The sequence below is a fragment of the Lipomyces tetrasporus genome (assembly GCF_029532465.1).
Source record: "Lipomyces tetrasporus strain NRRL Y-64009 chromosome Unknown POJ06scaffold_4, whole genome shotgun sequence".
In the NCBI taxonomy this organism is placed as follows: Eukaryota; Fungi; Ascomycota; class Lipomycetes; order Lipomycetales; family Lipomycetaceae; genus Lipomyces; species Lipomyces tetrasporus.
Genome location: NW_026611599.1, coordinates 614,647 through 641,957, shown reverse-complemented (window position 1 = coordinate 641,957; position 27,311 = coordinate 614,647). Strand labels below are relative to the sequence as shown.

At 46.1% G+C, this 27,311-nt stretch overlaps 13 protein-coding genes across 13 annotated transcripts; 7 read left to right on the top strand and 6 right to left on the bottom strand.

The window, feature by feature from the left end:
• Positions 1–835: 835 nt before the first annotated feature.
• On the bottom strand, positions 836–4,238 carry POJ06DRAFT_88156 (WD40-repeat-containing domain protein). Its single transcript, XM_056191697.1, has 5 exons — positions 3,847–4,238; positions 2,679–3,798; positions 2,426–2,629; positions 1,627–2,376; positions 836–1,574 (listed from the first exon to the last, which is right to left on the bottom strand). The coding sequence occupies exons 1-5, from the start codon at positions 4,095–4,097 to the stop codon at positions 1,092–1,094; spliced, it is 2,808 nt and encodes a 935-aa protein (XP_056044533.1). The 5' UTR covers positions 4,098–4,238; the 3' UTR covers positions 836–1,091.
• A 323-nt stretch (positions 4,239–4,561) lies between these two features.
• On the top strand, positions 4,562–6,082 carry POJ06DRAFT_250404 (uncharacterized protein). Its single transcript, XM_056187290.1, has 9 exons — positions 4,562–4,670; positions 4,732–4,874; positions 4,961–5,036; positions 5,091–5,136; positions 5,188–5,277; positions 5,332–5,389; positions 5,456–5,572; positions 5,635–5,647; positions 5,718–6,082. The coding sequence occupies exons 2-9, from the start codon at positions 4,872–4,874 to the stop codon at positions 5,876–5,878; spliced, it is 564 nt and encodes a 187-aa protein (XP_056044532.1). The 5' UTR covers positions 4,562–4,670; positions 4,732–4,871; the 3' UTR covers positions 5,879–6,082.
• POJ06DRAFT_250402 (uncharacterized protein) lies at positions 6,083–7,433 on the bottom strand. Its single transcript, XM_056187289.1, has one exon. It carries the CDS (start codon positions 6,935–6,937, stop codon positions 6,128–6,130), a length of 810 nt encoding a protein of 269 aa, XP_056044531.1. The 5' UTR covers positions 6,938–7,433; the 3' UTR covers positions 6,083–6,127.
• Positions 7,434–7,548: 115 nt separating this feature from the next.
• Positions 7,549–10,061, top strand: POJ06DRAFT_250401 (Mysoin-binding motif of peroxisomes-domain-containing protein). Its single transcript, XM_056187288.1, has 4 exons — positions 7,549–7,678; positions 7,757–8,013; positions 8,075–8,452; positions 8,513–10,061. Exons 1-4 carry the CDS (start codon positions 7,606–7,608, stop codon positions 10,034–10,036), a joined length of 2,232 nt encoding a protein of 743 aa, XP_056044530.1. The 5' UTR covers positions 7,549–7,605; the 3' UTR covers positions 10,037–10,061.
• A 212-nt stretch (positions 10,062–10,273) lies between these two features.
• POJ06DRAFT_195789 (uncharacterized protein) lies at positions 10,274–12,968 on the bottom strand (the record flags this gene model as incomplete). Its single annotated transcript, XM_056185002.1, has 2 exons — positions 10,274–10,560; positions 12,491–12,968. 2 exons carry the CDS (start codon positions 12,966–12,968, stop codon positions 10,274–10,276), a joined length of 765 nt encoding a protein of 254 aa, XP_056044529.1.
• A 1,743-nt stretch (positions 12,969–14,711) lies between these two features.
• Positions 14,712–16,359, top strand: POJ06DRAFT_88007 (N-glycosylation protein-domain-containing protein). Its single transcript, XM_056191696.1, has 4 exons — positions 14,712–15,163; positions 15,224–15,458; positions 15,515–15,634; positions 15,694–16,359. Exons 1-4 carry the CDS (start codon positions 14,811–14,813, stop codon positions 16,126–16,128), a joined length of 1,143 nt encoding a protein of 380 aa, XP_056044528.1. The 5' UTR covers positions 14,712–14,810; the 3' UTR covers positions 16,129–16,359.
• Positions 16,360–17,167: 808 nt separating this feature from the next.
• On the top strand, positions 17,168–19,070 carry POJ06DRAFT_250390 (uncharacterized protein). Its single transcript, XM_056187287.1, has one exon. It carries the CDS (start codon positions 17,384–17,386, stop codon positions 18,794–18,796), a length of 1,413 nt encoding a protein of 470 aa, XP_056044527.1. The 5' UTR covers positions 17,168–17,383; the 3' UTR covers positions 18,797–19,070.
• A 178-nt stretch (positions 19,071–19,248) lies between these two features.
• POJ06DRAFT_87941 (uncharacterized protein) lies at positions 19,249–21,175 on the top strand. Its single transcript, XM_056191693.1, has 2 exons — positions 19,249–20,192; positions 20,244–21,175. The coding sequence occupies exons 1-2, from the start codon at positions 19,701–19,703 to the stop codon at positions 20,979–20,981; spliced, it is 1,230 nt and encodes a 409-aa protein (XP_056044526.1). The 5' UTR covers positions 19,249–19,700; the 3' UTR covers positions 20,982–21,175.
• POJ06DRAFT_87942 (negative regulator of Ofd1/Enhancer of translation termination 1) lies at positions 21,176–23,144 on the top strand. The gene is made up of 3 exons (XM_056191694.1): positions 21,176–21,550; positions 21,608–22,482; positions 22,538–23,144. Exons 1-3 carry the CDS (start codon positions 21,370–21,372, stop codon positions 22,688–22,690), a joined length of 1,209 nt encoding a protein of 402 aa, XP_056044525.1. The 5' UTR covers positions 21,176–21,369; the 3' UTR covers positions 22,691–23,144.
• Positions 22,766–24,162, bottom strand: POJ06DRAFT_87714 (Arp2/3 complex, 34 kd subunit p34-Arc-domain-containing protein). The gene is made up of 4 exons (XM_056191692.1): positions 23,745–24,162; positions 23,382–23,665; positions 23,197–23,329; positions 22,766–23,141 (listed from the first exon to the last, which is right to left on the bottom strand). Exons 1-4 carry the CDS (start codon positions 24,052–24,054, stop codon positions 22,915–22,917), a joined length of 954 nt encoding a protein of 317 aa, XP_056044524.1. The 5' UTR covers positions 24,055–24,162; the 3' UTR covers positions 22,766–22,914.
• Positions 24,114–25,537, bottom strand: POJ06DRAFT_250384 (uncharacterized protein). Its single transcript, XM_056187286.1, has 4 exons — positions 25,254–25,537; positions 25,122–25,194; positions 24,929–25,071; positions 24,114–24,871 (listed from the first exon to the last, which is right to left on the bottom strand). The coding sequence occupies exons 1-4, from the start codon at positions 25,375–25,377 to the stop codon at positions 24,381–24,383; spliced, it is 831 nt and encodes a 276-aa protein (XP_056044523.1). The 5' UTR covers positions 25,378–25,537; the 3' UTR covers positions 24,114–24,380.
• POJ06DRAFT_250381 (Rab5-interacting protein-domain-containing protein) lies at positions 25,538–26,121 on the top strand. Its single transcript, XM_056187285.1, has 2 exons — positions 25,538–25,711; positions 25,778–26,121. The coding sequence occupies exons 1-2, from the start codon at positions 25,643–25,645 to the stop codon at positions 26,036–26,038; spliced, it is 330 nt and encodes a 109-aa protein (XP_056044522.1). The 5' UTR covers positions 25,538–25,642; the 3' UTR covers positions 26,039–26,121.
• Positions 26,122–27,201, bottom strand: POJ06DRAFT_250379 (cytidine deaminase-like protein). The gene is made up of 7 exons (XM_056187284.1): positions 27,036–27,201; positions 26,932–26,958; positions 26,809–26,873; positions 26,662–26,742; positions 26,532–26,610; positions 26,367–26,476; positions 26,122–26,304 (listed from the first exon to the last, which is right to left on the bottom strand). Exons 1-7 carry the CDS (start codon positions 27,082–27,084, stop codon positions 26,257–26,259), a joined length of 459 nt encoding a protein of 152 aa, XP_056044521.1. The 5' UTR covers positions 27,085–27,201; the 3' UTR covers positions 26,122–26,256.
• Positions 27,202–27,311: the final 110 nt, after the last annotated feature.

Below are 27,311 nucleotides of genomic sequence, written 5' to 3'. Positions count from 1 at the left end.
GTGCCACCTGCCTTCTCCCTCCCCGGATCTACCGGAAGGCATTGGCAACATGACAGCGTTGGGGTAGAAAAATTTTGCAAAACCTTATTTGCAATCCAGTGCTGTATTAACTTTCAGTACGCCGGGCTTCAAACTCTAAGTTTTTCCGATAACCAGGTGATGTGCCCTTATCCCCAGTTCCACTGACGCGCTGGGCGGCGTGGCTCAGATTGTGCATGGAGCGCGACATACAAAATGCCACCGCGCGGATACTAGGCTAGAACAATCGCGAGCGTAGTTAGATTGTCCACCTTGAAGATTAGTTGAAAGCTCGTCTCTTTGGAGGATTTCCTTGTAATATTTCGGGAAATGCAGCAAAGGGTCGAAATGAAGACTGCCATAGCTGCCACGTTCCTGCCAGGACGACTTGAGCTAAAAGTCTCGTACGACGTAAGTGGTGATGCCAAGAATGTACTGAAGTGATCGTCTCGTTGCCGTCGCGTGCAAGTCGAACGCGATAGGCGTATTTCCCGGGCAACTTCTGTATAACCTTCAGAAAAAGTCGTCTAAAATCAGACGTGCAGCTTCGCCCGAGGGGCATGGGACTCACGAGCACACAACGGCCACTTCAAGCGATACTCCTTTGGCCGTGGCCATCGACGCTCTATTATTTGCATGTGTACGTCGTTCGATAAGTACTCCATCAGGAATTTCTGTCCATCTTGCAAGATTTATCAACTAAGCGAGAAAATTGCACAGAACTGGTCATCATTGGTATCGTCGGTCCTCCATGATACTCACTCACCCACTAATCACAGCACTCATCGACCATCAATTGATCCACTTTTCATGTTAGGTATCAAGTACATATAATGTATTGATCATCAATCAGCGTAGACTCGATTTGGACGCACTCAAATATCTACAGGGCCAGAATACTCTGCGTATTTTGTATAGCCACTGCAATCAATACTACTCTTCTTTAGCTTGGTCCTACTGCATCTATCATCTCTACTCCGACAGTAAGCGTTCCAAATATATTACATACAAACCAACATATTATACAGTGAATATACCACAAAATGCAATAAAATACTTTTGTACGCCGCACTCTAGATAGTCGTGAAAACGCGCTTTTTCAAGCCCCTTTCCTCCTCTTTCTTCTGCTCTTCCTCATCTAAGAACTCCTTTGTATGCCCCTGATCATACTCGCGTCTGATATATTTTAATCCCGCGATATTGTAACCCAGCTCGTCCTTCTGTCGTTGAATAGCTTCTCGCAGATGCGCGCGCACGCTACTTAGCATTGGCCGCATTATCTCATTCCCAATGATTTGGCGATGATAAAGGCGAATAAGAAAAAATAGAATCCGCGAAGCCAGTGTGATGTTCCAGCCTTTCTCGGCCCACATGTTGATGAACCTAAGCAGTGACAGGACTTTCTCAAACGGAAGCAGCAGTAACGCATCTTGCAGTTGTGACGCCTTAATCTTCTCAAGCACGTCAAGCACGTACCGCTCGGCGGCAATGTTATCCAGCGCTACAAACACCGCACTCCGTGACGGCGGCGCAATATTCGGATTCTTCCTCTTCAACTACACGGCTCGTTAGCATGCCTCACCAAAACGAAATAGTAAGACAACATACGACTTCGTGGTCCTCGAGAAGCTCTAGATCAGCGACCCCAAGATCCAATGCCTCCACGATCCGTTCGCCTGCAACCAGTGTCTCCACCGTCTGCTTTCCGGCGGCTGTGGTAACCTCGTCGTTCTCTTTCTCACCACTCTGCTCCGGTCCATCAAGAGCGTTTACCAACGTAGACTCATAGAGTTCTTCCAGTTCCTTCTCTCTTTCTTCCTCCAAGAATATTGGATCGTCTGTTTGTTGCCAGATTCGGATACTGCGGTCATGAGATGCTGAGACGACGAACTCTCCTGAATTCGCAACAGCAATTGCCCAAACTTCAGACAGATGACCCTCAAGCTTTTGGATATTTTCAAACTTGTCGCCATCCCAGTATTTAACTAACCGATCTTTCGAGGCTGAGAAGAAGTGGTGTGAGTTCGGTTCGAATTGAATAGCCATGATACTGTCCTGGTGTGCAAAAATGGAACGATGACAGTCGCCGAAATCCAAACCCCAGATCTTGATGTTCTTGTCTGCCGAACAAGATATGAGGAGCTTCGAATCGTGGGATATGTCCATAGAGAGTACCGGCAGTTTATGACCGTAAAGATTGAGGAAGAATTTAAGAGTGTCAACGAAAAAAACCTTGATCGTATTGTCGAGCAGCGAGACAGCAATGTACTTGCCATCTTGAGATTGTCTGACCGAGAGCACATCATCTGTGAGCTCAAGCGTTCGTGCGTGCTGGAGCCTCATCCGAGGAATGGTTCGCTATTCTAAGTTAGTCGCGTGACCCTTCTGCGATCTCTTCTAGACTCACTCTGGTACCAGGGACTTCATCTTGAACAATACGGAAATTCCAGAACTTGACACTTTTGTCTGCACTGCCTGTAACAAGCCCCTTGCCGTCAGGATTAACTTGGAGAGACCACAATGCACCGTCATGGGCGTCAATAGTATCGAGGAGCGCTGAACTTGCGACGTCAAACATTTCGATCTGACCCGACTTTGTGCCAACGACGAGCTAAATAGTTAGCATGGTATGCAAATAATTAGCGGCCGCAAGTACTCACAATGCTATCACCAGGTAAGAAGGTTGAGCAAAGGGCATATCCGCATTCGAATGTTCGAATGCAATTAGTAGTCTTAACGTTCCACACCTTCAAACTGCCGTTGCATGCGGAAGCGAGCATTGTATCATCAGAACTAAGCGCCAGAGATCTCACGTCCGTGCGATGACCCGGAAAGTCGAGGGCGTATAGTCGATTGTACTCTGGAGGCACTGAGCTCTTCTTGAGCTGTTCCGGGACCGCGAGAGTATAAAGTTCGATGCAGTTTGAAGAAAGCGAAACGACAACTTGAAGCGTGTCCTTTTTCTGAAGATCAGGTGTCGTGAAAGCCCAGTCCATACTTCGCACACGCGCAGGGGTACGGATGACAACCAACGGCACGTAAATCTCAGTCACGTCATCCTCTCGGATCTCTTCCAAAATCTGTTCGTCGTTTGCATCATCGCTTTTTGCGGCTAGTTTTTCTTTCCGCCGCCGTCGTTTTCTGTTCACAGACTTCTTAATCTCCTCCGCAGACCGCATTCTCCAAACTTCAACAGCTCTGTCTGCGCCATGGCACGCGAGAAAAGGCGCCGACGGATGGAATGCCAGACCAGCTGCTCGCTCCTTACTTTGTCGCAATAATATACCCTGCGGCTGCAGTCTATTGTGGTCACCATTCTCGACATTCACCTTCCACACCTTTAACTCCGATTCCCCTCCTGCCGTCATACAGATTTCGCCGTTAACTGCCAGTGCCCAGCACTCACCCCGGTGAGCAACATGAGTCTCAACGCAATGCTGCGTCGCCAGGTCCCATAATTTAATAAGACCATCTTTTGAGGTACTTATGAGCCAATTACTAGCATTATTATCGCCATCTAAAACCATCTCTCCGAAATCTTCACCAGTCCAACTTTTGAACTCAAGGCCGGTAATTTGATCTTTGTGGCTGCGAAGACGGTAAAGACCAACTTCAGAGATAAGGTCCCAAACAATGATATTTGAGTCACGAGAGCCACTTGCAAGTCGCGTACCTGACGGATCAAACTTCATGACCGAGACTGCAGATTTGTGTCCGTTAAAGCTGACAATGATAGTACCTGTCTTTGCATCCCAAACTCGAATAGATCCGTCTGAATATCTGCGTTCATTAGATACCCGCACAGAATGCTAAATAGCGCCAACTCACCCTACAGCGAAAATATCATCATCTCGCTTCGCAATACAGCTCACTTCCGCTTTGATGTCGACCTCATTCCACTTATGCACTTTTTCGCCCTTTTTTATGTCCCAGACCATAACACTCTCCAACGCGCCCACTATTACTTGCCCGGCGGACGTCGACGACGACGTAGCCGGTGGTAGCCATAGTACGTTGCTGTTCGAAGCAATGACGCCGAATGAAGCGTCGGGTTCAAACCGAAGGTAAGATGACACCATATTGTATAATTCTAGAATGATCTTCAAGGTTGATCTTCAAGGTAGAAGATCACCTTGTACAGTCTTTACTATATACCAAGGTAATATCAGAAAAGATGTCGGCAACTGTGGAAGGAAATGAATTTGCTGCAGTTACTAAATTTTTCTGCTAGGGAAACCTCGAACCTTGCCCGTCCACACGATAGTTGTGATTACGCTGTATTCGTTTAGTCCTAAAGCATATATGCCATTTGTGCAACAATGTCTGGGCAGTAATAATTCAGGGGTCGATCGAACAGGAAGTAACGCAATAATGTATGATAATAATAATGCAAAAATAATCTGGATTGCGCTACTTTGACCTGTTCAGGTTCACTGGTTCAATCGGCAATTAAATCTCCACGTTAAGTCATGCGGCAACAACACAGAATCCGCGTCTTCATACCTTGCGTTACATCTATGGATAACGATTCCATGCAAGTTGGGCAGAGACAAGTTGCTGCAGCAGACTGCTGTTAGAGCGAGTGTCTTTTAGACTCTGAGCTACAGCATCTTACTTGTAGAAGTCGGCACTTAACGAACTTTATTTACCCGGTAACCCAACATTTAACGTTCTGAGCTACATCTCAGAAAACTCTGCTTATTCCGTGGGTAGAAACTGGCTTTGGGCCGCATATGCTTTCGAAACTACGAACCATGGAATATCTGTCTTTAGCTTCAGAAAACGCTCACTTATCAATTTGATCGGATCTCGTGGCAACTGACACTCAGAACTTGGCTGAACAATCATCTAGAATGGTATAGTCTATACACTGAATTGATTGATTCCGGAACGATTATGTCGTCAGTGTACAATGCAGAAGTGAGCTAACAACTTTGACAAGGCCGAGCAGAACGCCTTCCGCTTCTCTTTATCGTCTCATCCTGTTGCACTTGGGTTCTTCCTAGGATTCAGACTAGGTAAATATCGACTTTTCCTTAGCTATACTTTGTGAGAATTGCTAACAAAATAAGCGGCATTATTAACGTACATTTTTGGCCTCATTTTCACAAGTAACTTGTAAGGGACACTTTAAACTATTGACTCTGAGGATTGCTAATTGGCATGTAGCGTTCTGATTTTTATCATTGTTATCTTACTACTGGCTGCGGATTTCTGGAACACTAAGAATGTCAGCGGTCGTTTATTAGTCGGGCTTCGGTAAGTCAATGGAAGCTCTAATTAAATCAAAGCAGACACTAAAGTTTGATTCAGATGGTGGAACGAGTCATCGTCAACGGGTGACAGTATCTGGGTATTTGAGAGCGCGGACGTAAGTAATACGTTCCGATATTAGGAACAATCAATCGGAGGCTTGTCTCTAACAGTCGTGATTTAGCCCCAGCGCGAAATCAATGGGACCGACTCACGGTTTTTCTGGACAGTCCTGTACAGTACTCCAGTCGTCTGGAGTCTTCTTGCCTTGCTGGCTATTCTCAAGTTTGAGCTCATTTGGGTATGTTGCTAATATGAAGATATGAAAATCTGCTATTTCCTGACAGCAATTTTTTGATTTAGCTCTCTCTTGTCAGTATGTAGACGATTTGCTACTAGATCCGACGTGACTGTTTGTATGGTGTGACGATACTAACGCTATTTAGTCATCGCCGTCATATTGTCCTCTACGAACGCGATGGCTTTCACTAGGTGCGATCGATTCGGCAAGGCTAGTGGTATTGCGAACAGCATGTTCGCGCGGTCATCACGAGGGTTGATGCAGCGTATCGCAGGAGGCTTTATTTCCAGAGTTTACGGAGGTTAATCTGGCTATGAATTATGTCCCGGAAGCGGACTCTAGAATGTGGTAGTTCCGAGAAGTACCAAGTCAGTGATGACATTATATTTAAAGACAAATTGGAAGCAAGGATATATGATATTCGGGATAAGTTATCTGTGTTAAGACGGCAGTATATCTGGACAACGTTTTAATCAATAGTTTGTATTAATACTAATTTTCGAACCTCATTCCGATTAGAAGTTGAGAGGCCGTACGGAGCACTTTAGATGCCCATTATAACCCCAGTCTTAGTAACTTCAGAAACTTCTTTCTCAAGCGCTTCCGTCTCAGTTCCATCTGCACATTCTGGCTCATTTTCAGCAAGTATTCGTCCCACTCATGTCTCACAAGTTCAGCATCGAGGCCAGGTATCATTTTTGCAATAGTGTATTCATCTAAGCTGTCAACCTTATGAAGCTGGTATTCCCGTACGCATCTCTCCTGGTCGACCCTCTTGGACTGAATCTTCAGCTGCTCTACAAACTCGTCTGCTTTACTCTCTGCGCGCCTTGTGACAGATTCGACACTTTCCAGGGAATCCCAGTGTATTACCTTTACAAGCTGTGACGCGATTTGCCTCCTCTGACGGGAATATATCTCCAATTCCTCCATTTCCAAACAATACGAGCAAATCCCAAAGGGCGAATGCTGATGTCGGTATAGAAACTGCCAGCTGCATTCATCATCTGGATCAATTGTGCCTTTATCGGACAAAAACTGATATATATCGACCTTGGATTCGACGAACTGTACATGAATCGAGCTACCGTTGACATATTCCGACTTCACACTGTCTCTTGTGCCGGGGCCTTCACCCCCATTATCATCCAAATTTTCAAGGTCAAGAGAAGCTATTTGCGCAGTGTCATTGGCAATGCATTCTGTAGAAGTCGCGTCTGTACGCTCAGGCGTAAGGGTTAGAAGGTGGTTAGGTGCTGCAAGTGATATATCCTCTTGTCGGCCATTCAACATGCCTGCGTCGTCGTGGTCGCAATGAATGTGAGAGACTCCAGCTATAGAAGTGTATCGTATAAATGAATGCATTTAGGTTGAACTGAAGCTGCGGACACTGGTGGTGGAGTGGACAGGACGAACATTGCCTTTATTTCGAAGCGGACTGGTGCCAAGTGTGTAGTAGATGTTCAACTCAGTTGCAATATCCACTGCGTGTCAGCAGATAATAGAAACCGCATTCTGTTGTTGGTATAGCAAAGTTGCAGACAGCTTTCTACGTAATGACCTTCGAATTTTTCCACCTCCGAGCAAACGCTAATGCAGAAACGTTGGAATGGTGAAGTTATAATCACAAGTTGCCTTGTGAGATCTCACGTAACAGAGGCAACCCGATCTCCATATGTTAGTCGGATTGCCTGGTAAATATACAAGTTAAGGCGGTTACCAAATCTCAGGTTTGCCCTGTGCCAGTATTGAAACTGATTTCCTGAATTATTGCAACATTACGACCTTAAGAACTCCTATTGATGAATGAAGATACTGGCTCACGAAGAGCAAATACAAATGTATATTGTTGACGACCAAGTGTAGACTGGCTTATGCATTTAAGCCGCATATATAATATTTTCGACAGATATGTCAGTTCGTCTCGGGGCTAACGGTTCGATTGTTGATGTGCAATGACGAACTTGACGAGCATTCCATTGAACTGTATACAGCGCGACTATCTCTCACTCGGCCAACTAACGAACCAGTGGATGCCATATGTTGCAAATATGGAGTCTGAGCATGTCGTGTATAGGAACTCACCGTTGGGTGAGTATCTAAAGGGTGTGTTGTTTATATATCGCTTGCATAATGGTGGCGACCATAGATGGACGGAGATGTTAACAATTATTTGACTATCAGCTTCAGGCGAAGACGTCCCAACAGATATTGAGGTATCAGAAGACTGGGACCCATCGGCTGGATCGGCGACTAAATTTACACGGTTTGCGCCATCAATAGTGAAGCATCCAACTGTTTCCAGCACATCCCTCGCGACAACTGCAGGCAAGGCAAAGAGAAAGACCGCGATATTCAATGGATCCAATACTGAGTTGAAGCCGCTCCTTCTTGGAAATGAAAGTTCTATGAAGAAATTACGGTTCCACTTCTTGTTTGCTGTACGCTGCGATGCCTGATGCTATAGTTATTTGGACTATCGATTAACTTTAAAGAGCACAGGCGCCATTGAAGAGACGGCTCGGCCCGCAAGAGAACTCCCGCTTCTTAGAACGGTTCAGATATGTTTTGGTTACGTCACAGCTTCTGGAAGAAAATGTGTCAGTCGCCGCGTTTGGGCGATCAGAAGACCCTGGAGACCATTTCCAGAGCCGGTTTCTGGACAGTAGTTCGAAGTCAAGTAAAGGCAATAGATCTTACTTGGGTGCTGGCACTAAGCACTGGGTTGGCAGTGGCGGATTCATTGTTGTGGTTGCAGTTCTATTTTCATGGTTCGTCCGTGGAGGAGATAGACTAATCTCGGGCGTTGGTACAAAATGCAAATTACTCGTCGGCATGGTGGTTGGTCTCTCAGTATCGTTGTTTTTTTATGCACACGCTGTAAGTACAGGCGCTTGAGTATGGCTCTCTGACTTCTAACGTGTTCTTATTCGAGCACAGTGGCGGAAACGATTACGGAGTACTCGAAAGACAGCCATCGATTGCGCAACGCGATTTATAAATAATAATCACCTTTTTGACGTCAATATGTCGCGCACAATTGGTATCGTTCAGGAAGTTGAGTTTATTTCTCGAGGATTTGGTATTCCCGGAATAACAACGTCAGTATCCGTGCCGTCGTATGGCGCCTCTGGTCGAAACTCGACGTCGTTGTCTAGGATATTGAAGCGCAAATCGCCGATAGGGCTCCGGAAATGCAAAAAACTGCGGAGTCAGATCTCATCGGCATTGAAACTGAGCCTTTCGCTTTACCGACGATCGATGGATGGATTATCCGAGCTGTGCAATCATTCGGATTTGGAAAAGTATTTCGACATATACGACCTTAATGGCACCAATTCGATGCACCTGGAAGAGGAGGACCAGCAGAGAAACAATGGAGATGACTCTGAACTATTGGACGATGATGAGAATGTGGTTGATGACGAGAGTGAGTGTATTGAATCCCTTTGGCAATTGAAACAGCAGTTTCGCCGACTCCATCATACTCGTCGGAAAATTCTCTGCTGTTTGTTGGCTATGGATGCTCATGGAGACCGCTCTGACGTTAAGAAGTGGAGGTCAGTGGTGCAGGAGATCAAGACGTTGTCGGATTTGATGAAGCAATTATCAGATGATCTAGGCCGGTCCTTAATGCAAGATGACGTAAATGAACTAGTCGAATTCTATGCGAAGGAACACGCGGGTCAGCATCAACAACAGGAGTTACCACAGAGGAGATATTCACATAGGCGAGTGCCGTCGCTGCAACTCCACATACAAAGTAAGTGGAGACCGCATCTACAGGCTCTCAACACAATGGCAGCCACCTTAAGAAATATCGAAGCCAAGATGTTTGTACTGCGTGAGGATTCGGCCAGGTTAGAACGGCATGATTTACGCATTTCCGAATCATTTTCAAATAAAACACCAGTCAGGGCCGGCACCAGTAATGTTGATTTGTTTCTAAAGAGATCAAGATCAGGTCTAGGCCTTACGATGGACTTATCTGCATCGGAATGTAAGCAAACATCGTCCGATATGCTGGTGAAACAGTATAATAGTATTGGGGCAGATCTGAAGACTTTACTAAAAGAGTGGGAATCTGACAGAGAAAAACTTTACGAAGCAATGTCTGATACTGGTGCACGTGCTCATCGGGCATCAAGCCTTGATAGACAATATGACGTTGATAATGATTCTTCGCCAGTATCGTCAGTTATGTCGTCACCAGATAGTCTAGTTTCTGGGACAACTTTTGACAGTTCCAGCACACCATGGTCGCCACAGGCTAATGACGACGGCAGATTCATAATGAGAGATTTGGAAGATGACATGGATCAAGAACGGGAAGAAGATTATGGCATCGGGTTGTTACTTGAAGAGAACAACGCCTCCGTTCCAATGGCTGCCAAATCAAAGATAGTCGAGAATATTGCATCTGCTATGGTTAGGCAGCAAGACAGGATGTTAAGGTCATTATAAGCCGCAATGATTCTTGCAAAATAATTTGCTCCTCAAATTCAATGCATTACTGTGCAATCTAAGCAATGTCCAAACCATTGTCCACTACAATACACAAGCCCATTTGCAACTCGCATACCATATACATAACACCATTCTGTATACTGTAAGAAAAATAACCCAAAGCCATTTCATATTGACTGCAGTGTTATAACTAGTTCTAAATCTACTGATTGCGTCTAGTGTTCATCGAATATTCTAACGAATTCTAGCCAGTCTAGACGTGTTCAAATGAACACCAATCTCGACCTCCTCCGTCTTCTGGTTAAGTTTCGAGACACGACGATTCTGTGACTCGAGCTCCGTATTAATCGACTTAGCCATGGAGTTCAGTCGATTGGCAGCGGCACTCACATCATCGAGAGTAGCATCAATGTCTCGCTCAACCTCAAAGTCCTCATCATCCGGCTCGAATTGGAACCTCGATGCATGTGCAAGATCTGCTTTTTGCCTAGCCATCTGTTCACGATACCTCAATTCCGTCTCTGTCAGCTGCCTTCTGCGCTCACCGGGGATATTGCCCATAGCCGCTGCAACACGTTGCTGAGCTTGATATTGATTGCGCCTGTTTTCTTCGCGCTGGAGCTGCTGCTGGTTGAAAGTATCTCTAATCTTCTGTTCTCTTTCTTGAATCCTTCGTCTAGAGTTGAAAGGATTCGACACGTGAACAGCGAACATTGACCGATTCAAACTTTTGAGTTCTCTAGCGTAATCTTCGCCCAGCTTGGTATTGTTCTCTGTAATTGCAATTGAGCCCTCTGCGTTTGCAATCTGATCACCCTGCTCCCCGAGCATCTGTAAGGTTCGCAGGCCGGAGGCTTCCGCTTCTTCCGCGTATCTTCGCGCCCTCTGAGCCGAGCTCAAGCTCTCCTTTTTCACATACTTCATTTGCTCCTTAATAGCATTGATTTCGGTGTCGTCCACTCCCTCTTCTTGGTCGGCATCAAACGTTTGATAGTTTGCGCTGTCGCCATAAGAAGGCTCTTCAGAATAACGCTGAGCCCGTTCTTCTTCTGTCTCCATTATCGATGGATCGTAGTCTCGTGATACAGGTTGCAAACTTGAAGGCACTTGAGGCTTTGGCTTCCTCCGTGCTCCCTTGAATAGCTCTTGCTTGCTTTCCATGACAGACGCAGCATCGTCGTCACCTCCATATGGATTATTCGTGGACATGCTGGGAATGGAGGCATTGTCCCGATTCGGGGATGGTCGGTACTTATCTAGCGTTGAATACGAAGGCGGAGAGTATAGCGGCGAGGACTCGTGTGATGCACTGCGGTCGTATGGTTTCGAGGTACTGGAAGTTGACGCGTACGGATTCGAACCTGCGCTCGCGTTCGAATTATAGGGGTTGCTCACACTAGAACTGCCCGTAACGTATGGATTAGGAGCCGGTGATGACGTTTCGTACGGACTCGAGTAACTCGAGCCCTGATCCCCGAAGCTCGCATTGCTGATATTATTCTCCTTGTAAGAGCCATACTCTGCGGAGGTAGGGGCACTGTTGAAAGCACTGCTGCCCAGGGCATAGGGGTTCCGACGGTCAGGTACCGGTTCCTCTGGCTCTCGATACATCGTATAAGGATTGTAATTTCCGCTCGAAGTCGACATCTCCGATGGCGTGGGTGACTTCCGTCCTGACTTTGACCGTCCTAGTAACTTCTTCATTGTCGGTTAGGCTGAAACTGTGAATATGGGCAGTTGATGGCCAGATGAGTTCAGATGGTAAGGCCGTCTCAATTTAGATTTGGGCAATCTCGAACAGACCCTAACCCTCGAACAGGCGGACCACAGTATGATACAAGTGGCGACTACAGGCGCAGACGCGCCATCACGTGTGGTCAGAAGTCCGCATGCAATTTCATTCCCCGTATCTAAGCACAGGTCCATCCTCTTGAGTTACTCAATTCTACCGCCGTTGTCATTTCCCAATATTCCATCTACTGCGCCAATCAAATCATTACAAGATTTCCAATTGATTCAGTCGTCCAAGTTAAAGTCAACACAGTATTTCTGTTTACTTTTCTAATTATATCACGTCGGTTCCGATATTCACTGTCAAGCTCACAAATGAATCTTCCGTATAATACTATTAGCGGATACGAGCTAGACGGGCCGTATTCAAATGTACACCAACTTCGACATCTTCGGTTCGCCGGCTAAGACGGCTGACGCGCTCGTTCTGTGCTGTGACTTCTGTGCTAATGGACTTCGCCATCATGTTGAGTCTCGTGGCTGCAGATCCAATAGTATCAATTCTGGACTCCAGCTCGTGCTCGGTTTCAAAGTCTTCCTCGTTGGGCTCGAACATGTATTTAGATGTCTCTGCAAGTTTTACCTTGTTGGCATTCATCTGTTCTCGATATTTGCGCTCGGTTTCGGTCAATTGTCGGCGACGTTCGCCAGGAACGTTACCCATGGCTGCGGCCACACGCTGTTGTGAATCGTACTGTCGTCGACGATTTGTCTCTCGGTCAACCTGCTGTGTTCGAAACGTATCTCGAATTTTCTCCTCCTGTTCCATGAGTCGCCGCCTGGAATTGAATGGATTCGAGACGTGGACAGCGAACATCGATCGGTTGAGAGTTCTTAACTCTGAGGCGTAATCTTCGGCCAGTTTAGTCTGATTTTCGGTCACAGCCACGCCCTTCTCCGCGCTTGCAAGCTGATCACCCTGTTCGCCCAGTGATTGCAGCGTTCGTAATCCAGACGCCTCGGCTTCCTCCGCGTAACGCAATGCATTGCCTGTAGATGTCAAGCTCTGTTTGTTTGTGTGTCGGATCTGCTGCTTTAATGCTTCAACTTCGACGTCTTCTTCCTCCTGCTCTTGTTCCTGGATATGCCCATACGACACCTCCGCGGTGCCAAATTCATGTCCTTCTCCATCTAGCATTCCACCTGAATGTCTCGCGGCCCGCTCCGCTTCTGTCTCCATAATCGATGGATCATAATCCCGTGTCTGTGCAACTGAATTCTCGATGCTGAATCTTTGTGGACGTCCTATCAGCTCCTGTCGCAGTAGACTTGTCGATGTACTGGATGTGTTTGCAGCTGGATAGTTGTACGGCGTCGACGCCGTCAAATCAGTCACAGGTGGTGTCGGGCGAATCGTTCTTCTGGACGAGGATGATGACGATAGTGATGAAATAGAAGACATGTCGTAAGGGTTGTTCTGTGGCGGAGGCATATAGTTGACGCTGCTGGAGGATCCTACAGCATAATTTGCACCAGCTGGAGATGTGCGCGCACTAGTGCCATTCCTGCCGTAGTACGACGGGACACTGTTATATGGATTGCTTCCTAACGCAAAAGGATCGTAGGCCGGTCCAGAGAGACCGGTACCTTCGGCATATGGATTCGCCGTATTTGGGTCGTCTGCGTCCGACGGCGATTTTGTGCGGGACTGTTTAAAGATCTTCTTCATTGTTTATGCTGTATCAGGGTGCCGTATAATTGGTTTGTTGTGCTGTGGGCTATATTTCAAAGCGTCCTAACAATTCGTAATGGATAGACGTGGAGCAGGAGGCGAAGGGAAGAAGAACGACGGTCTCCGTACGTAGATCATCGACCGCGCGGTTAATCGCGGTCTGTTTTGAGAGTGGCAATTCGTGGCTACGTCATACTACTCTGAGCCGTGACTTGACACACAGCCTCGCAAGCATTGGGTTAGGGTGCCATCAGCCCGGCTTTAGTTTAGGACGACAAGAGATAATAGTGGGTATAAAGTTAAATGCCTCTGATTATAAAATTGTCACCGCAAAAGAGCTATTACTCGACTTGAGTGCTTCAAATAATTTTGGTATACGGTTTTTAATCTGCGGTCTGCCACGGACAGATATGCTCAGAGTATTTATTGTCACAGTGGACATCGGGGGTGTTGTTCTCTAGCTGTCGATACAGTTTGCATAGTATGTATATTGAGACAGATTCGAGGCAAAGCGAGCCATAGACTTAAAACGGCAATGACATGCACTTTGGACATTATGAATTGAATAATATTACTATGTTTGACTTACAACGCATAGCAGGTTTCCACCTGTTATCTTCCAGTATTGTAGTTTGTGGTCTTGCCATGGCCGCCATGTTCAAATATTGAGATTCTTCCATACTCATCATATTGCCTGGTCATAGTCCATATTTATATGCCGTTCCGAACTGTAACAAGCATATATTGTTCTAGTGGGTAATTACAAATCCTGATGCGAAATATGACTTTGTGTGATTACTAGAGAGCAGCCTGGTTGTCCTTGACGTAAACGGCTGCAACCAAAGAACGATGAGGCACACGGTCGTTACGAACCTCGATTGACACCGCGTGCGTGTGATTCTGATGATGAGGAGAATCGTGTCGATTAGGTCAGTTAGGGCTAGTTAGCTGTGTCCCAAGTACACGGCTGCGGCGTCTGTATGTAGGAAGTCTGTGGTAAGCCTTTGAAACATGATGACGAAAGGCGGGGTGTACCGCGTGAGTGAAGGACAAGTCACTTTGCCCCGCACAACGCTCAGAGCCGTCCACTAGATCTTGCGTCGGACACATTCGCACGTCCTAATCAGCTTTGTCCAAGCCTCCAGAACATCCTTCTTCTCAACTTCTAACCCGCGTGTGGTGGCTACCTGAGTGTCACTCGAATATATATTAAGTCTTCCCTTGTGCTGGGACAACGGAAGGCTTGTCGAATGAAAGCGCGTACTCGGGGTACAACAGACCACATTCCACACCCGTCGCTGACGCGACATGCCATCGTCCTTTACCTCCAGCTCTGAGAATGGCAGTGATCGATACAATGGCAGTGGGCACAACTACCATTATTTAGCGAGCAATTCGTTCGGGAACGAAGGCGGAAGGCGTTATGGTCAGGCCGGCGGAGGAATGCCGCACGAGGACTATACCTATCGCTATCGACGACGAAACGTCATTCTCGACGAGGAACCCACCACCGATGAGGACGATACAGAGGGCGAGTTAACTGGTGATGAGGACGCGGATGTGGAACAACAGCACGAACAGTTTCGGAGACTGTTGCAGCAACAGCAAAATAGGATTTTGAGTGAGCAGTCAGCCAATCTACTCGCTGCAATGGCCTCTCGGTGAGTTTCCTGAGATGACTCTTCGCTGTAGTTGTTACGGCTAATATTTTGTAACTATAGTCTGGTACCCAGTGTACGACAGAACATGATGCCTCCAGTTCCAGATTATCGTCCACTGGGTCCGGTTGCATTTAGCGAAAACTTGAATTCATCGACGGGGATCCATACTCCGACCACCCACTCTAATATGAACTCATATCCTCCTTCTAGGGCTAGCCCGAAGCCGGTCGTCAGTGAACGGAGTCTTAAAGATCTTATTCGACCAGGCCAGAACTTTGCCCACTTGGTCTGCAAGGTAACTTTGATGAATTCTTGTTCTATCTGAGACTTTGCTAAGATTTCTTTGACTAGGCTCTCTCTTTGCCGCCAAGCATTCATGGAATATTCATTTGCCTCCATGAAGCCTGGAAAGCGATGAACTCTCCAAATGACTCTGCAACGTCCCTGGAACTGGTACTAGCCGCTCTATGGGTATGTAGTCGGCCACCATTGGTATATGCGCCTTTCACTTTACTTATAGTTCAATTTAGGCAGGTGTTTCTGCATACCTATTTTATGCATTTATTGATGGATTAATGCTGCGGTGGCAAGTAGTTATAAACTTTATGATTCCGACAAAAATTAATCCAGAGTATAGGCTCGTCATGTATTCATCTCCAGCAACCATATTACGATTACTCTCTATCAACACATTAATGGCAGCAATGACCAGAATAGTATTAACAACCTTTGCCGGCGATCCTGTGAATTTTCTGCCGACGTGGATTTTAATTGCATGTATACTTACAGCGGCATATGCCATCCAGAACTTTGTCACTAGCAATATTGCAATCGAGGAACGAGCACGGCGAGTTGACATATATCATATAGCAGTATTCGCCGTGGTGCCGGTCGGGATTGCGAGTTTCATTACTATGATTGGGTTAATTAGGAGTTTGATGGAAATTCGCAGTGGGAACATGTAAACGAATAGCTTCCAATTGCATGTCTAATTTTTGGCGTGTATAAAGGTGTCTTCGGTTCGGTTTTGTATTTAGCGGGATATTAAGCTTGTCAAATGGCCCACAATCAGGTTTGCGTATACGGCACCAGGAGCCAGCATTTATATAGTTATGAACTATATAAACTGAACATTGGAGAGACTGCATAATGAGCTTATGTTTCATACCGTGACGGACTGAGCTTATGTATTCGGCTCAGGCGCACGTTAGCTAGTGCGCCGTAGATACTCCATGCCCGTCAAGCATGTTTTGACAGACAATGTGTACTCCAACTATTGCATACCCACTTTTGATAAGTAAGAAGTAAGTTGACTGACTCTAGTCTCTCATATAGAAGCATTGACAACGACGGCAACTGACTTGGACAAGATTTGGTCCTCAGCTGGAACCGTGGCACTGCCCTAGAAACATAGGCAGGAGAAATTCAAATAAAAGCTTTTTCATTTCCGAAGAATGTTGTTGCGAGTGTGAAGACCATATAGACCTCGATGAAGGCCTCATTTGTTTACTTCTAGACAACCAGCCGATTGTCGCATACAACTATGGTCACCGAGCTGTTTGTCGGGGAAAGCAATTGTTGGATCCATCTGGTGAGAATCGTCGCAGCTTAGGCTGGCACACGTTATTGGGTTTCCACTCTTCTCGGAAGCATTTTCATATTGAACGATCGACTCTCTTCGGTCGCGATTTTTTGTAGGGGATCTGCGCGCGGCAGAACCTGAAAGACCCCCCATTCGTTAATTTTAGGGGTCTCATCGCACACTCAAAGAGGTCTAGAAAACTACGACCGAGATTCGCCTTATCATACGTTTCCATTCCCTGCTAAGCGTTCGCGCTACAAGCCCTAGCGTATGGGGGGATGCCTTCACCACTTGCGCCAGTCGGAAGCCTCCACAGTTTTGATCTTGACCACTATTAGAAGGGTCTCGTGTCAATCACGTGACAGTGAAGCTTGACTGCATATTTACAGAGGCGTTTGTTTTCGAAACGAATCGAAGGTTCCGGCACTCTAAGCTCAAGCGAGCAGCAATAATCAATCCACCAGCGGCAGGTTGACTTCGTACTATGATGTAGCGTCGCGTGCGCTATACCGAACTCTGTCCGATATTTATAATCCAACCGGCGACTGCAACGCTCTCTCCTCTCTCCTCTCTCCTATCAGTCATTACACAAAGATCATGCATTGATTTTGCTGCAGTCATCTACATTCTAATTTGTTATGGACAACTCACAGAATAATAATGATAGTGGTACTATTGGCCCAGATCCCACTACGCGTCCGCATGCCGGCCCATACAATATCGTCTTCGTGAACTACACATTCACCTACACGCCACATCCGCAACGGAACAGTCCGAATGCTCAAGACACTTCTGGGGAGAGTCCCCGGACCGGTGAGAATGCTACACAGGCACCTGAAGGTCCTCAGAATGCGCAACCACTGCGAGAGGGACCATTCCACGGATTCGTTGTCTATGGAGCTCCAACAATATTTGACAATGCGATGTTCAATGGCATGGGTGGCCAATTTGGATTCGGAGAGCCACCGAAGCCTCATGCATCCAAGGCCGCTATTGATGCATTGAAGGATGTTGATCTCAAGACGATACCTGAGGGCAATTCGACGTGTCCTATCTGCTTTGATCCATACTCTGAAAAGCCGGCCGAGCCGCAAGTCGTCGATTTACGTATGACAGATGCGCCAACAGGTGGTGAGAACGTTGCTACTTCAACTCCAGAGAAGGCGAGCTTATCTACGGAAGAGCTTGAGCGCATTCATGACCATGAGTCACGTCAACCAGCTCTGACCACTGAAGCTGAGGAAGACGCCGCAACATACGCAGATCAGCGACAGCCAGCATCCGAACAGAATCAAGAGTCACGACCACACTCGGACGCGTCAGAGCACATTCCCATTGAGATGCCATGTGGTCACATATTTGGCAAAAATTGCTTGAAGGAATGGCTGATGTCATCGACTACATGTCCGTTGTGCCGAACAGCAATTGAAGCTGAGCCGCAGCCCTCTCCAGAGCAGCAAGGTAGATCTAATGGTAGATTCCCATTCATCTTGGCGCCCTTGTTCTCTCTTTTCAGGCAATCCGGTCTCAATCAGGACCACTCAGACGCTCAGAACCAGCCGACGCATTCCCAAACACCTGAGCCTGCACCTACACCGCCTTTTACCACACCATCTGCTCCGCAACCTTCTCCAGTGGAGCCGTCCATAAACCGGAATTCATCCGCGGGTTCATCCTACGCTGTTCGGCATCATCCTTACTCGCGACCGACAGGAATACCGGCCAGCGGTAATGCTAGTACTTCTGCATCTGCAGTCTCATCTGCCGCAGCGTCAACAGAGTCGCTATCATCAGTATTAGCACGACCTGATCTCGAGTGTGCTTCCGCTCTAGTCGGACTCTGTGAAGAGAGTGGACCGTTCATCCGACTTGACTGCGGTCATGGTTATCACGAGGATTGTCTTCGGACATCCATGAGATCACACGGAGATGTCGAGATTCCGAATCTTCGAAGCGAAACCGACGTTTCTACCAGCGCTCCCGATCAGCCTCGCGTTCGACGCGAAGTTTGGTGTATGCGGTGCCGGCGATATGGAGAAGTCGACGGTTGAGTTTGACGCCGTAACTGTCTATTTTTTTTTGGAATTGGTTTTGGAATTCTGCATTGTATTAGAGGGCTGGTCTGGTTTCACGAAATCGTTACGACGGGTTAAGATGCCATGGTAATTTGGATTTTGTTTTGTTTTGATGGATGATCATAAGGAACTTGTTCTTTGATATTACATGTACTATAGGATACGTTGGCGGTCAGTGGGGATTTTTGTAACGAACTGTATCGTCACAATAGGAATTACTTCAATGCATAGAGCAGTCAATTAACTTCAGATTCAAGTCCAGAACTTAATGATCCGGTTTCATCAGATCTGAAGTAACATAAGAACCAATATTCCAATTAAACCTGTTAACACCGTAATCTTGCGATACCAGATGTAGTATACTCTATGCGTGCAAACCCTGATCCTACCCAGGTTGCCAGCCCTATCACTGGGTGCCGTATATAAATGCAAATGTACGGGCCAACTACTATTTCCCATCGCCAGTAATTGCCTACCCCGTGTTGAGTTCAAACACAAACGGTCTTGTTTAGTGTATTCATTGGTGGTACAATGATATGTTGCAAGAGCATTTACTGAAATAACACGAGCGCACATCACAACTTCTTAGCTCATAATAAGGCAACGCCATGGTGGATATAATTAGATGTCCTACGCGCAGCCCGAATTGACCCCTCTTGACTCAACTGTCGCTGCGCCACGCTGTCGGGAAGGCTGAGTACGCTCTCAGATAAAGTTGGGAGCGCGGATGGTTTTTGACGTACGTATATGCGTCCGGTCAGTAGTACTAGTGACCACTGACCAGAGATGTCACGGTCCTTCCTTTTTTCCATACTTAAAGACCCCTATACCCTTCTAGTTTCCATTCTGATTTACCAATTATGCCAAGTCGACAGCTACCATGAAGAATTTTTTGCACCGCGGAAGAAAGCCTCTTAGTTCTGCCGCATCCTCTGATAAAGACAGCAATACTGATGATTCGCGAAACAACTCGCTGTCCTCATTATCGGTACCTCCATCGTATAGAGGCACTGGCTATGACACGTCTTTGAGCAACTCCGACTCCCACGCGTCTTGCTCCAATTCCACCGGCCGCCGTTACCCTTCTCCACCATACAGTACGAACCCTTACGTATGTAATTCGTATTCCGCCTTCAATCCTTACAATGGTATCGGTTCCTTAAATAACAGCGGTCAATATTCGGATGTACAACTGCGTGCGTACTCCGTCCCGACTGAAGGTCAACATCGCCATGAGTTATTTGCAGGTAAACGTTCCCTCTCGCCCAGAGGGGCACGGGGACCCGGATATACACCTGCGCCTTCCTATCACGAATACGACGAAAATTACGACCCTTCAATTATGGAGACCGAAAACGAAAGGCGGGCAAGGGTGGGCGACTGTGACGACATATCGGCGTACATTTCTGACACAGTGTATCAGACTCAACTAGTGGAAGATGAGGAGCAGGAAGTGCTCGCGATAAAAGGACAGATAAAACACATCAACAAAGAAACAGATCGCACAGCTCAAAATGCAACAGCATTAGCAAATCAAGCTTACGAATCTGGAACGAGAACCTTGCGGATGCTCGGTGAACAAGACGATATGCTTACAAGTGCAGGAATTGCACTTACACAGACCGAGCGCCATAATATTGCCGCCGATGACAACATCAAGGAAATTCGGACCGCCAACCGTCCATTATTCATGCCAAATATGCGGAATCCCCTATCACGAGCACCTAGACGCAAAGAGCGAGCATTGAATACTTTGGCGAAGAATGAACGTGTTATTTTGGAATCAAACCATAATGCGAAGTATCGTATCAACAATGTCGTTGACCAGAATTCTGCGTCCCAGGGGCGTGCAAGGATCGGATCACCCATTGGATCCCACTATGAGGCGCAGCGTAAGCAAGAAATCGCGCAGATGACCGAACAATCGTCGTATCTGTTCGATCCTGACGAGGAGGATCTGGAAACCGAACGAAGCATTACGAGTAAGGTTGATGATCTCTCTGTTGCATCCAAGAAGTTGAACCTTGTCGCGAGAACAATTAACATGACGCTTGAACGACAGAATCAGCAACTCGAGTGTATGTCAAAGCAGTCTGACAAAATACATTCGACGCTGTACTTGCAAAGTGCTCAGATGAGAGATATATATACGAAACGGTAAACGCGCAGATCAAGTTTGGAAGTGGCCGTGGTCAATGTTTGGATTATTGTGTTAGAAACATTGTCGACTTCCATAGAGCAGTTCATCCCGATGAGGCACTCGTAATTGTATGTAACAGAGCATCGACCCCTGAGTAACCTTTACTATGCATTGACGTTTACGCCCGATGCCTTCAGGCAAGTCTCATTTAACAACGTAACTGGCTCGCTTATGCTCTGTATGTAGCAAGTTAGCTGTTCTGGGAGAAATCGAGGAAAACGTTGAGAGACAGACAATACAATTCGTTTGGTATGGTCTCACTAGGCTCAGTATATTTTTCAACTCAATATTGCAAGTGTCGAATCAAATAATTGCATTCTCCCTCCGATTACACGAGCTTTTTCTTCACATGTCGACTAAACGGACCGGCCCACAGGGCCTTGCAAAGTCTGCCAAGCGAAAGAAAGTCGCGAATGAAGACCCAACTGCAGCTGAACAGCAAACAATCGAGCTGCCAGACGACGTCGATCCTGAAGATGAACTCGGACAGCTGTATGCATTACATTCTAACTACATGCAGTCTACGAAAGGTAAGGTCTTGACGCTTGGATGACATGGAGAACAACTATTGACAATCCGCAATAAAGAAAGTCCAAAACTCCTCTATGCGATAGTACATGACTGCGACAGACAACTACGGAATTCTAAGACTCCTTTGCCTCCAAAGTTTCACAAAGTATACGCGGAAGCGTTGTCAATGCTATCCGCGTTTGCGAAGAAGAGGAAATCACGGCCGACACCTGTTGCGCCGTCCTCCGCAGCCGAACAGTCAGCGGTCACATCTGCGGATTCACCAGAAGATTTTCTGCTCGCGTCTATCGAGAGAGCTGAGATTGGATTAGAAAATTATCCCAAGTCCATTGATATCTTAGTCGTGCGATCTGAGACGTACCTCGCCTTGGTAGAGCTTAAGTTAAAGAATTCAGCAAAATCAAAAAACGTTGAGGGATGTGTGAGTGCAATTCAGAATGCTATTAAAGATTATGACCAAGCCTTGATGCTATTTACGGAATTGCCACGGAAAGTTACAGAAGACCGCAAAGACGGCGAACAGGATGTTAAGGACAATGCAAATACAACTGAGATTACCGCCGAGCATTTCGTGAAAGTTCTTCAAAGGATATCAAAAGTTTTAGAGACAACACTTGAGTCAGACTTCATCGCGGAGCGGTTCCCAGATCTTTACACGTGGAACGAGTGTCGATGGGTAGCTGAGTTGGACAAAGCCCCAGAGGATAAGTTACTCCACCGTGGGCTCGGTGAATTCTATCTAGCTCGCGCGTACCCGTATGTTGCTACTGTTGAGAGCCAGTATGAGGATGATAATTCAGATTCAGATGGTGAAGAATTGGATAGGCAGCCAAATGTGGCCGCAGAGCATGCTAAAGAATTTCTTAAAAAGTCTCTAACTCATCTCTACGCTGCTGAGTCAGGAGAAGATGATGGTGCATTTCTTGCAGTTGTAAGTAAACGTAAAGAGCGACACTCAGTGTATATCGAAGCTGACGAGTTACTAGATTGCGGAGGCGCAAATTTCTTTAGCAAATCTGGACTCGGACGAAGATGCGCAAAACGAACTCTATGCAGAAGCCGTTAAGCGACTCCGGAAGGCGCAGGAACTAGGGGCTGGTGATTTCACGGACATGATTAGTGAGATCCAGAATACTTAGGAATAGTTTGTGCCGACAACAATATTTTGTAAGGTTTGCGGGGATTCATTTGTTTAATGGACAATTTGGCTACAACTAGTCTGGCGCAGCTCCAACAGATCCAAGTAGCATAATATTCCTAAACTATAACAGACTAGACAAGTGCTTTCTATAATCAAACTGCAACCCATTTCGTACACCATAGACTTCGTAATTCACTAGCAGAATCATCTAATTTTGATCCTCTAACGAGTGCCAAATCTTCGTCCAGATGCAGTCTTGCGCTCTTTCTCAGCAACCTCAGGCTTGGCTCTGTTGAGAACTTTCAGGAAGTCGGCAACTCGGAATCTCATTCGAGAATGCATATATGCCTTGGAACATTTAATGTGGTAGTGAAAATAATCACGGAATATCTGAATGTGACTTATACAGTTGTCTCGTCGGTCCCTGGTAATATGTCGTGGGAAGAGTACTATTAGGCATATTAGAATCCGTTGGGAATTATTATAAAGCTACGAGGTACTCACCAAATGTGACAAAACCAATGTCGTCCGAAGCATTCAGACCTGGTACGGAACGGATCTCAAGAGGAGGCTCCTTGTGAGAGTATAGAACTTGAGGAGCATTCTGAATAGCTCGTCTCCTGGCATCGACAAACTCCTTTACCAACATGTCAGCAACAGCCGACCAATAGGGCTTTAAAGACACTAACCTGCAAGAAAACCTTGCCAAAAACCCGATCAGTCTCCTCTCGGAAGACAGTAGAGAATATAACGGTCACTCGATCGTGAGACGCCTTGATAAAAATAGACTCTTCGTCGCGGTAATGAATTGCCATCACGTCCGCCCCGCTATCCTCGGGCACAGATAAGTCCAGCGAGTTTTTTGCGGCTTCAGCAGATAGCTCATCAAATTGAGCGAATGCCTTCTCGAACGGCGCTGCCAGCGCATTGCGCTTCAACAATGCTATCTTCTCGATCAGAGCCTCCTTAGCGTCTGTTGCAATTACACACCACGTTAGGACTGTGTTCAACAAAAATGAATCAATTGATGCCACAGTGGGCAATTAGCTCACCGATTTCTGGCGGTAACTGGTCCAAATCGATAACCATTGAGAAATCGTATCCCGTTTCTGGAGGACTGACAATATAGGGCCCGTATTCCTGCCGAAGCAGCTCCTCAACTCCGTATTTTTGCAAGTCATTGAAGCATTTGATCGACAACGAGATCAGGATCTTTGTTTTCGATTCAGGTGTCGAGATATGATAGGTAACATTATCGAAGTCTGATATAACTTGGTCGATGGATACGGGCTGATTATCTGGGCTAAATCTTTCCGTCAAAATTGACTGGATTAAAAGATTGTGATATTGCAGCAACAGCATCGTGACCCAATGAATTCGATCTGGCGGAAGGGATTGATCGATACGAGATTGCGATGCGTAGCAGGTAGAATAGCCTCAGGGCTCGTTCGAAGGCACCACCACCCTAAACTCGGCCAGTACCAACCCCTTATTGCGTACCTGCAACACATTTGCAAAAATGTAATGTAATTCGATCATATGCTAAATGTAATCTTTCAAGGCATAGATTATGTACATTGGAGACCGATAGCCACTATAGGATCAAATTATATACAAGACCACACACTACATTATCAGCATTTGGCCGCGACGATTAATGATGGAATTAGATCTCGGACAAGCGTGAGCTAATCTGAATCAAAGCCATCTCCATCATCATAAGTCGTCGACAATATATTTAGAATCTGAGCCGTTATGCCACTTTTCGTCTCCTCAAGCTGGGTAATTGCGGACCATGCTCGTCGAAAGTCCGGACTTCCCGTTATGAGCATGTTATACTCCGGTATAATATATAGGCGACTCATAATCGTAAATATTTGTTCATCTGCTTGTTCCTCATTCATATTGCTCAAGACTTCAAGCCTAGTCAGTGAGTACCTCTCCGCGGCCATGATATACTCCACAAAATATTGCAAAATACCCGCATCGAATGAGAGGGGACCTGCAATTGCCTTGTGAAAGTGAAGGTACTGATTTAAAATAAATATCGTCTCAGTTCTGGCTTCGATGTCTTCCTCCCTGTATTCGCCCGGAAGGGTGAATAACAGCGCAATAACCAGAGACTGGAATAAATTCAACGTGCACGACTTACGAAATGCCCGCGAAATAGCTGATCCATCTAAATCGGGTGTCGTCAGTGCTACACCAACGTAGATCCAACGTCTTGACAACATACTATTGATCGCTCTTGATATTAGCAGACTCAGTGTCCGAAGACCAGCCAGTCGTTGGCGCCGCTTACGACCCCGTATGTGCTGGAATAACACTTCCATGCTCTCCACTGAGTTGAGAGCCCGCTCAACTAATATATTCAGGGCTCTACAGTTGCGTAAGCATATACGTGACACCAGGAGTTCTGCGAAACATACACATTCTGTTGCGTATAGTTGCCGGTTGTTGCCAGCACTCCCAGATTCTCTATTATTGATCCAACTGGCTCTACTAAGGAATGCAATACAATGTCAGTGTAATCACAAAGTTGCAATTAGGAACCTCAATACCTCTTTCTGGTTCTTGGCTGGCATCCCGCAGTGTTTTGGCATGAGTGTACGAAATGTATCCTGCTAAATATGACAGCGACGCGAGGCCAGCCAGCAAACCAAATTCTTTCAAGAAACCTCTCATCCAGATCAGCCTAGAACTCTATTGTCATTACTGTTGCATTCCTTATAGCGTGGAGATATATGTGGCGCATGAGTGTTCTCTGGTCGCGCAGACAAGGGTACAGACAAAACCGCGTGATAACGAAGGTTGATTGTCGCCTTGGGACAAATAACGCTTACTTTCGACTGCCCAATTCCTCGACACAGAGATTTCTTTACGCGAGCCAATACTCACGGTCCCAAATATTCTCTGGGCATGCGTTAGTAGTATAAACACATCATCAGCCATGGATGAAAAAGAGCGGAAACAAGCGATCTATCCTCTGTCTACGGAGAGCCTACAGCAGAACGGGAAGGTATGGTCAAAACGCTTGTCCGGTCGTTTTGATGTTGTGGATTGATCCTGACTATGTCTTGCCTAGACTGTCTACTATATTCGAAGTGTCACATCGACTATATTTGGAGTGTCAGCAGGAATATTAGGCCTTGAATCCTATTATGGATTCCTCTTTTACTTCGGCGGAACCGCATTCGTTAGCCTGCTAATGTTCTTATTACTGGCCAGAGGACAACCAACAGAGTATTTCACTTCGGCGAAAGACATATGGACAGGCAACACACTGGCGGGACTCTCAAGTTTTGTGTTAACGTGGACATTGTTCTATGGCTTGGTGGATGCCTGATGCTAGACACAATGACAAACGCGTCTGAATTGTCTGAGCAATAAGTTGTAACATTAATCTACGGTAGATTGGACAATACAAATAATTAACATTGATCAGTATTAGGAGCACTTTGAACTACAATTGCCCGAGCTAATGTACCAAAAAATGTACATGTCGTTTATGTCGATGCCATTCTAAAACGAATCCACATTCTGACCTGGCGACTCAGAACGCCCTTAACCATCGAATTCTTCAGGATGCGCCTGATGCCACTCTTGAGGACGCTGTATAACCGTTAGATACTGTCTTGGAATCCATATGGGCAGATTTCGTGTTATTTTCTCACCTCTTTGATAAATTTCTGAAGCAGCTCATAGCACTTCTCAGAATCCATATTGACAACTTCGACGCCCTTCGAAGCAAGTAATTCCTCACCACCCTGGACAGTTTTGTTCTCTGAATCAACACCATTAATGCTTTTTCCACCTCATTAAAGCGTTGACTCTCATACCTCCCATGACAACCCGGTTAATGCCGTAAAGCAGGCATGCCCCACTGCACATAAAGCAGGAAGCCAAAGTAGAATACATCTACAGAAAGGTCATCACAAAACTCTGAAATATCTACCAACTATGTCTTACAGTGGCAGATTTGTAAACTTTGGCGTCCACTCGACCGGCGTCTATAAGCGCAGCTGTCTCAGCATGTAGAATTGGATTGTTCTAATATTGCCAGTAAGTGCCACGATCCAATACACTAGCCTACTAACGAAACAATTAGCATTTTACCTTCTGAATACGCTCATTGTGTCCACGTCCGAGAACGACGCCATCGGCGGACACTAATGCAGCTCCTATCCGAACCATTAGAACAGATTGCTGACAACTTCTACCGCCAATTGTCTAACCCACCAATAGGAATACCACCCTCTTCATAACCTGTACTCTAATCAGCATCTACACTCTCAAGGTTTATTAACATCAGTCATATCAAGCAGTTAGTTTAGTTAACTCACTCTTAGTCGCCTCCTCAAAAGCAATCTGGAGTCCAAGTTCGTCGTTCATTACGCCCCTCGTCAAATGTTAGAACGTCAAAAACACAAAAAAGAGCATTAACAACGAATTAACTACTCAATGTAAATCTAAGAATATTTACTCACATTTTTGTACGATTTAATGAAGTCGCAGCTTGGCCCTGACTCGCTCTTCCTATCAAAGTTTCGAGGTCTCGGGTTTATCGTTAGCGTTCAAGGGACAACCTGAAAATTTACCCGGCACATGTCAATTGTGTT

Excerpts from the sequence above, each read along its gene's own strand:
- POJ06DRAFT_250402 (XM_056187289.1), bottom strand. The coding sequence starts at position 6,937 with ATGCATTCATTTATACGATACACTTCTATAGCTGGAGTCTCTCACATT.
- POJ06DRAFT_250384 (XM_056187286.1), bottom strand. The coding sequence starts at position 25,377 with ATGAGAGGTTTCTTGAAAGAATTTGGTTTGCTGGCTGGCCTCGCGTCG. Across the intron at positions 25,195-25,253 it reads CAGCCAAGAACCAGAAAGAG|TAGAGCCAGTTGGATCAATA; the intron begins GTATTGAGGTTC and ends TGCATTCCTTAG. Across the intron at positions 24,872-24,928 it reads AATATCAAGAGCGATCAATA|ATGGATCAGCTATTTCGCGG; the intron begins GTATGTTGTCAA and ends CACCCGATTTAG.
- POJ06DRAFT_88007 (XM_056191696.1), top strand. The coding sequence starts at position 14,811 with ATGCCATCGTCCTTTACCTCCAGCTCTGAGAATGGCAGTGATCGATAC. Across the intron at positions 15,164-15,223 it reads CTCGCTGCAATGGCCTCTCG|TCTGGTACCCAGTGTACGAC; the intron begins GTGAGTTTCCTG and ends TTGTAACTATAG. Across the intron at positions 15,635-15,693 it reads TGGTACTAGCCGCTCTATGG|GCAGGTGTTTCTGCATACCT; the intron begins GTATGTAGTCGG and ends AGTTCAATTTAG.
- POJ06DRAFT_250401 (XM_056187288.1), top strand. The coding sequence starts at position 7,606 with ATGCCATATGTTGCAAATATGGAGTCTGAGCATGTCGTGTATAGGAAC. Across the intron at positions 8,014-8,074 it reads GGTTCCACTTCTTGTTTGCT|GCGCCATTGAAGAGACGGCT; the intron begins GTACGCTGCGAT and ends TAAAGAGCACAG. Across the intron at positions 8,453-8,512 it reads TGTTTTTTTATGCACACGCT|TGGCGGAAACGATTACGGAG; the intron begins GTAAGTACAGGC and ends ATTCGAGCACAG.
- POJ06DRAFT_250404 (XM_056187290.1), top strand. Across the intron at positions 5,137-5,187 it reads CTCATTTTCACAAGTAACTT|CGTTCTGATTTTTATCATTG; the intron begins GTAAGGGACACT and ends ATTGGCATGTAG. Across the intron at positions 5,390-5,455 it reads GGGTATTTGAGAGCGCGGAC|CCCCAGCGCGAAATCAATGG; the intron begins GTAAGTAATACG and ends GTCGTGATTTAG.
- POJ06DRAFT_87941 (XM_056191693.1), top strand. The coding sequence starts at position 19,701 with ATGAAGAATTTTTTGCACCGCGGAAGAAAGCCTCTTAGTTCTGCCGCA. Across the intron at positions 20,193-20,243 it reads AAAACGAAAGGCGGGCAAGG|ACTCAACTAGTGGAAGATGA; the intron begins GTGGGCGACTGT and ends ACAGTGTATCAG.
- POJ06DRAFT_87714 (XM_056191692.1), bottom strand. The coding sequence starts at position 24,054 with ATGCTGTTGCTGCAATATCACAATCTTTTAATCCAGTCAATTTTGACG. Across the intron at positions 23,666-23,744 it reads CCAGTTACCGCCAGAAATCG|ACGCTAAGGAGGCTCTGATC; the intron begins GTGAGCTAATTG and ends TAATTGCAACAG. Across the intron at positions 23,330-23,381 it reads TTGGCAAGGTTTTCTTGCAG|GAGTTTGTCGATGCCAGGAG; the intron begins GTTAGTGTCTTT and ends ATGTTGGTAAAG.
- POJ06DRAFT_87942 (XM_056191694.1), top strand. The coding sequence starts at position 21,370 with ATGTCGACTAAACGGACCGGCCCACAGGGCCTTGCAAAGTCTGCCAAG. Across the intron at positions 21,551-21,607 it reads CTACATGCAGTCTACGAAAG|AAAGTCCAAAACTCCTCTAT; the intron begins GTAAGGTCTTGA and ends TCCGCAATAAAG. Across the intron at positions 22,483-22,537 it reads ATGGTGCATTTCTTGCAGTT|ATTGCGGAGGCGCAAATTTC; the intron begins GTAAGTAAACGT and ends ACGAGTTACTAG.
- POJ06DRAFT_250390 (XM_056187287.1), top strand. The coding sequence starts at position 17,384 with ATGGACAACTCACAGAATAATAATGATAGTGGTACTATTGGCCCAGAT.
- POJ06DRAFT_250379 (XM_056187284.1), bottom strand. The coding sequence starts at position 27,084 with ATGAACGACGAACTTGGACTCCAGATTGCTTTTGAGGAGGCGACTAAG. Across the intron at positions 26,743-26,808 it reads ACAATGAGCGTATTCAGAAG|AACAATCCAATTCTACATGC; the intron begins GTAAAATGCTAA and ends TGGCAATATTAG. Across the intron at positions 26,611-26,661 it reads AAGTTTACAAATCTGCCACT|ATGTATTCTACTTTGGCTTC; the intron begins GTAAGACATAGT and ends ACCTTTCTGTAG.
- POJ06DRAFT_88156 (XM_056191697.1), bottom strand. The coding sequence starts at position 4,097 with ATGGTGTCATCTTACCTTCGGTTTGAACCCGACGCTTCATTCGGCGTC. Across the intron at positions 3,799-3,846 it reads GATGATATTTTCGCTGTAGG|ATATTCAGACGGATCTATTC; the intron begins GTGAGTTGGCGC and ends TAATGAACGCAG. Across the intron at positions 1,575-1,626 it reads TTCTCGAGGACCACGAAGTC|TTGAAGAGGAAGAATCCGAA; the intron begins GTATGTTGTCTT and ends CGAGCCGTGTAG.
- POJ06DRAFT_250381 (XM_056187285.1), top strand. The coding sequence starts at position 25,643 with ATGGATGAAAAAGAGCGGAAACAAGCGATCTATCCTCTGTCTACGGAG. Across the intron at positions 25,712-25,777 it reads GCCTACAGCAGAACGGGAAG|ACTGTCTACTATATTCGAAG; the intron begins GTATGGTCAAAA and ends TGTCTTGCCTAG.